Below are 6000 nucleotides of genomic sequence, written 5' to 3'. Positions count from 1 at the left end.
TTGCTTGTACAGGCCAGGGCGTGCTGTTCAGCCCTGCCCTTATCTCGGGTCGCTCCGGGAGGGCGTGGAGGAGTTGGCTGCTGCCTCACACAGTTCTGCTGCCCCCTTCAGGGAACTATTTAATCCGGTTTTTTTTGTACTTATCCGCTAGCTCTCTGTTAACGGGTATATTTGGAGCGTATTTGGTTTTAGTTTTTATCCCTGTTTCCCCTTCCCTTTTCCCTTTTTTGCCCCTCGGGAGCTCCCTGTCGTGTGTACAATATATTCAAATTGTATATATAATTGTAAATATATATATTTTTTTTATATTCTCGTTTTTTTTTTTTTTTCTCTGTTTTTCTATTTTTTTTTTCCTTTGCCTAAAGGGGGAAGCAGGGGAAAGGCTTTCACTGAGCGTTGGAGTTTTGGGCAGGAAGTCAGCTCAAACTTGCTCAGGATGGAAGAGTGCTGTTGTGCTCTCAATGGATTTGGTTTTGCTGTTTAGAAGTTAAAACAGAAAAGGCGAAGAAGCTGAAGAGAATGACAGTGAGGGAAGTGCTATGAGGTGTAAAAGCCCCACAACTGACATGCAATAATAAAAGAAAATCAACTGACTCCAGGCAAATATTAATGAAAAACAATTTATATACTTATCATATAAAGATTACAGGTAAGCAATTAAAAACCTCTTATATATAAACATTTGGAGAGTATAATTTTAAAATCCAGAACATTCACTTTTCACTTAACACAGACATACAACCTCTGAGTGAACAGTACTATATACATTAGGAACTATGCTGTATGTACATGGGAAACTGCTCTGTACAGACACTGACACTGAACCAAAATGCAGAAAAAACTTAACTTCTAGTCTTGCCCTAAATTTGGGCAAAGGTTAAGGCTCAGTAACAACCCCCTCCCTCTACCACCCTCTAAACCAAGATACAACTGGAATTCATAAACTGTTCAGACTAGGACCTACGATAGGTCTCTTGGATGTACAACAGGCCTGTTGGACCTACAATAGATCTGTTTTACCTACTTGTAAACAGAAGTGATAAATCCAAATGTAGTGTAAAACTTCTGGAACCTGAGCCCAGTTTTGAAAATTAGTGCGACAGAACTGGGGGGGAAAGGCCCAGGCATGGATAAAACTCTTATTTTGACTAATGATCCTTAACAGTCCTAAGTTATCTATTTGGATAATAACTAACTCCTAAATTTGCACAATGCTATCTACAGAAACAGAAACACTGTATCTATTTAATGTATCTCAAATAAGGGCTGTTTACAATCCAGCGTCTCACTTATGGCTTTTAAAAAATTTAAAAGTTCTGCTCATGAAGAGTAATTGCACATGAGGAGGAGCTACATCCATCACACAAGAAAGGCATCGAGTTCTGTTCCCTGGGTTAAAGTCCAAGGCAAACCACCCTGTCATGGCATTAAGACCTCAATCCAACACAAGTAGTGTGTGTTTGTCCCGTTCACGAACAATTCATGACGATCATCCAAAGGCAAGTGCAGTTCATTCATTTTAAAGTTCTTTGGAAACCAGATCCAAAACAGGTAATTCTGTGGCGCAGAACAAGTGCAAAAAGCCTTCAGCTGGTTCAGGCAGACGTGCACTCAGAACTTTCTTCAGCTGTGTAAAAATAAATTCAGATGATCTTCTGTGTAATACTGGCACGAAGGAGACTGTTTTCTCACAAAGAGAGTTGGCTCGTGGGGTGTCCCTTAAGACAAAGGTGGCAGCCTCTTGCCCCGGGGCTGCCCAGTCCTCCAATTGCACGTTTTCAACAGGTAATACTGACACATCCACCCCTAACACTGGACGGCAGCGAAGGTGAAGTCTCAGCCAACCAGCTCTGCTTTCTTCCGCAGGATGAAGTCGAAGTTCACGTGGCTGTTCATGCCATAGAACACGTTGGCATCCCGTGGGAACACCAGCTCTGCAAAACGGGGCCCAGAGCAGCGTCAGCACGAAGGAAAGCTGGGAAAGGACAGGGAGCAGGGAACAACGGAGTGTGGGGGGCTTTCCCTGTTTGGCCAGAGTGGCATCGGGAGCTGCCCCCAGCAGCTCTCCCAAAGGGAAGGGGGAGCAGGGCAGGAGATGGAGGCCAAGCCCGGGCTGTGTCAAGGCTGGCGGAGGCCCTGGCAGCCTCTCCCAGAGGAGGCTGTGTGGGAAGCCAGTGATTCAAGGGATTTGCATGCTCTGGTCCCAAGGAGGCAGAACCCCACCACCCAGACCCCACACTTGCCCTGCAGCCGCAGTGCCCACAGGAAGGTTGGCCTGGGCAGCCCAGGAGCTGGCTCTGCCCATGGGAAGTGGGATGTGCTGACAGGCCATGAGAAGTCATCCCTGAGCATCCAGGGGGTTGTTCTCATTGCCAGCTGGGACCTGTTCATGGCATTTCTAGTGCTTCACATTCTACTCTTTCCTTGGAAATCCAACAGAACTTTTCAGGCAGCAGCAGAGTTTGGCTTCCCTACCTTTGTCCTCAGAGATGACCTGCACAAGTTCGTAATCTTCCACTGCATCAGGTTCCAGGTTGTGCTTCAGCAAGGCTCTCTGAGTGACATCAGGAATTCTGTCTTGGTTAGTTATCTGGAAAGGTAAGAGTTGCAATGAGAGATTCTGCTTGCTCATGAGAGTAATGATTTAAGAATTAGCAAAAACCTGTTTGGTTTTGGGAAAGATGTCACAGAACTGAAAAAACCATAATGGGTCAGTAACAGAGTGATAGGTGCTGACAGATATTAAAATCTGGTGTTTATGACACTGGGAAGTGGTGGCTTTTTAGCTCAAGATGACAGATAGAGCACTAGATGAGACAGCAGTAAATCAGAGTGTCTGCTCTCTTGAGCAAAGCTTGGAGAGGTAGGACATCATTCTCACAAGCCACAAAAGCCCACAGAAACAGCTGCCCCATCTGCTGTTTGCAGACTCCTGTGCTAAGCACTCCCATTGACATCCTGCAGAGATTTTTGGCCTGGTAGCTGGGGTTACTGTCTGCTGTGGAAGTGCTGTGCATCCAGAGCAGACACAGGGCTCCCTCCAGAGCCTTCTGCCGTCTCACCAGAAGCCAAATTTGTCAGGCCCTCAGGAAACAGCTTGTAACATTTGGGGAGGTCCCATCATTAAAATCAGAAGGTAGCTAAAGGTGCTAAGCACTACCCTGCTGTGTGTGTGTTCCCCCAGGCAGGCCCTGAGGGTGCTCACAGCCCAGCACTGGCCCCACACTGCCAGGATCCCTCCATGGAACCAGCAGAGAGAGAAATGAATGCTGGGGCTGCTGCTCTGGCAACCACCACCACACAGAGAGGCTGCAGAATTAAAGGGTTGTCAGCTTTCTCCCCTACAGCTCCCTGTTGCCAGAAACCAGCCCTTTGGGAAAGCTTCTCCAGGGAAAACTTGGCATGTGGCATCTTATGTCAAAATCTGCACACCAATTTTGAGCTGGAGGAAAAGCAGCTGGTGCAGCAGGAGGGCAGAAGCAGCAAGGCCTGCACATGATCACAGTGCTTCCCTTGGAGCTTTTGGATAAAACACAAACTTTGATTTCCAGACTGGCTGCTGTTTTTTTTTCAAACCTCTCATTCCTACCCTGCTCCACATATTCTGAATGGTAACATTTGTCATTTTCCCTTTCCAGCCAGGTTTGATGAATCGGCTCAGTGAAGTGGTCTCAAAAGAAGGGTGCATTAGATGCTACGTCAGCAAGCAGTTAATGATTTAATGCAGTTTAGAGAGATGTCACTCACTGCTTTTCTACAGCATTCATCTGCAAAACACTTCAGAGTGCAGATATTTTGACTTCGGTCTTTGAGCTCTGCTTTATTCCATGCAGCTCTCCCTGAATTCCTGCTAGTCTCTTGTTTCCCATCTCTAGCTGCATGTCCCTGTTCTCTACCTGCCTCCTGTTTGAATCTTTGTGGTATTCCACCAAATTGGGCCACATCCCCATGATGTTTTTTCCTTCTCCAGCATGAAGGAAGATTGCTTCCACTATCAAATGCCTTTTTGCTAACCTTAATTTTCATATTAAAATCCTGCAAGGAATTTTTGCATGTCTATAACAATTTAGACTAATAACAGTCCAGACTTTATCCTCATTTCCTCTGTTTTGCTTCTGCATTCAGGGAAGTCATTACACAATAGATACTTAATTTATAATCCAGCACTAAAACTGTTCCTTTTCCCGACACCTGGGAAGGGGTTGGTTGTTTCTGATCTCTTTTGTCATTAATAACCCTCATGACTGCAGTGATTGTTTCAGTCACCCTGGATGAGAAGGTCAGTCACTGCCAGCTCTGTGCCCCTCACCAGGATGCTCTTGTAGACGCTGTCGTTGATGCCATCCATGCTGACCCGGATGATGCAGGCGCCTCCGTTCTGCCGGTTGTAAACAGGGAGCACTTTGGAAGTGCTGCACGTCGTGGAGCCAGAGCTCTTGTCAGAGACAGGGCCACTGTCAGAGCCAGAAGCCTTGTCGAAGATGGAGCACTTGTCAGAGCCTGAGCCCTTGTCAAAGATGGAGCACTTGTTGGAGCCAGAGCCCTTGTCGGAGCCGATGGAGCCCTTGTCGGAGTCATAGCCCTTGTCGGAGCCAACAGAGCTCTTGTCATCACTGGAGGGCAGCAAAGTAGGGAATGAGGGTAAAGGTGACACCCCCGAGGAAGGTGTGCTCGTGGAAGAGTCAGGAGAACAGGAGGATAAGGGGTATCCAGGGATCTACACGACAAAGAAAAGCACTGTCACAAACAGGGTGTTTTGTCTGTCTGCCTGTGTTGTTCTGCAGGAAGAACAGGAGAAAGCAGCAGGCACAGACATAACCTCAGTCACACACATTCTGCCCAGCAGGCTGGCAGTGGGATTCCTTGCCTCCAGAAAAGCTGAACTTGATTGATTCCACCATTTTAATGACAATTTATGTCCCACTGGGTGTGCTGGGCACTGGGCACTGCTCTGGGCTCGCAGTAAGAGCAGCCCAGGAGGTGGCAGCAGATCCAAGGAACAGCATCAGGCTGTGGGCAAGCAGCCAGGAACTGGGACGGAACAGAGGGAGTCACAGGCACCCCTGCTCCAGCTGGGAGCCTTCACACGAGTGGAAATAACACACCCTTCCCTCTTTTGCCATTCTTCTTGAAACTGCTCCCTTCCTTCCCCTGCTGCTCAGGGTTTGCCTTTCTCTCCATCTGCTTTGCTCAAAAGCTTCCTGGTAGGATCAAAACCACTGGAAGAGGCAACACAGAAGGGATTGTGCAAGAACCTGACTGGATCACTTCCATTTTTACACATTTATCTCTAGTCTCTCCGTTCACAATGAAAGCAACGCTCTAGTCAAGACCAAGAGCCTTGGGCAAGGGTCACGGGGCTGCAGCATGCAGAGCCTCTCCCAGCTGCTCATGGTGGCACCGAGGCCCCAGCTGTACCTTTTTCAGAGGGTCCTCAGGACTGGAGATGGGAGTCACGCAGACATCCTCACTTTCGGAGTGATTAAACTCACACGATGAAACACTGGCCGAATCCGTGCTTTCCCCAGAGCTCCCTCCTAGGGGAGAGCTCTTTGGGGGTTGCTCTTTGGGTGGGGTGATCACATCAGTGCCCAGAAAAAGTCTGGTATGGGGGAAAAAAAAAAAGGGCATAAAAGCCAGTAAGTGAGAGCAGAACAGAGCAAAGCTTGTCACTTGCTTCAGAACTCTTACATGTTGTTTTGTTTTCCTATCTGGAGTGGCCTATTGTTTTCATTCCCTCCCTGTTGTTTATACAGTTTGTCCAGAGAGTTTGTTAACGCACCAACACAATACCTTCCTGACCCAGTGTGCCCACCAGCTGCAATGCCAAAATTGGAGCTCATGCCCCACTATCATGAGATTCCCCTTTGGTCTGTTAAAATTTTCAGGCTCACCTGCTCCGAAAAAGGGCTTCAAAAAGGGCAAATTCACCCTGCTGCCAATTCCTGCCCTCAATCAAGGTGCCACAGATACCAGTTTCCCTCTTAAGAGGCTGGAGGT

General features: G+C 47.6%; 1 protein-coding gene across 1 annotated transcript in view; it reads right to left on the bottom strand.

The window, feature by feature from the left end:
- Window positions 1-399: 399 nt before the first annotated feature.
- RGL1 (ral guanine nucleotide dissociation stimulator like 1) overlaps window positions 400-6000 on the bottom strand; it is a gene marked incomplete at its 5' end in the record, with an annotated part of 29054 nt that continues 23453 nt past the window's right edge. Inside the window, 4 exons of the mRNA XM_017834937.1 lie at window positions 400-1934; window positions 2476-2590; window positions 4310-4717; window positions 5419-5602. Of these exons, the coding sequence (XP_017690426.1) occupies window positions 1837-1934; window positions 2476-2590; window positions 4310-4717; window positions 5419-5602 (805 nt within the window). The remainder of the gene's footprint in view (window positions 1935-2475; window positions 2591-4309; window positions 4718-5418; window positions 5603-6000) is intronic.

Source organism: Lepidothrix coronata, unplaced genomic scaffold (assembly GCF_001604755.1).
Source record: "Lepidothrix coronata isolate B3197 unplaced genomic scaffold, Lepidothrix_coronata-1.0 Scaffold246, whole genome shotgun sequence".
Taxonomy (NCBI): Eukaryota; Metazoa; Chordata; class Aves; order Passeriformes; family Pipridae; genus Lepidothrix; species Lepidothrix coronata.
The sequence above is the reverse complement of the archived record's forward strand: the minus strand, read 5'-3'. Positions and strand labels throughout refer to the sequence as shown.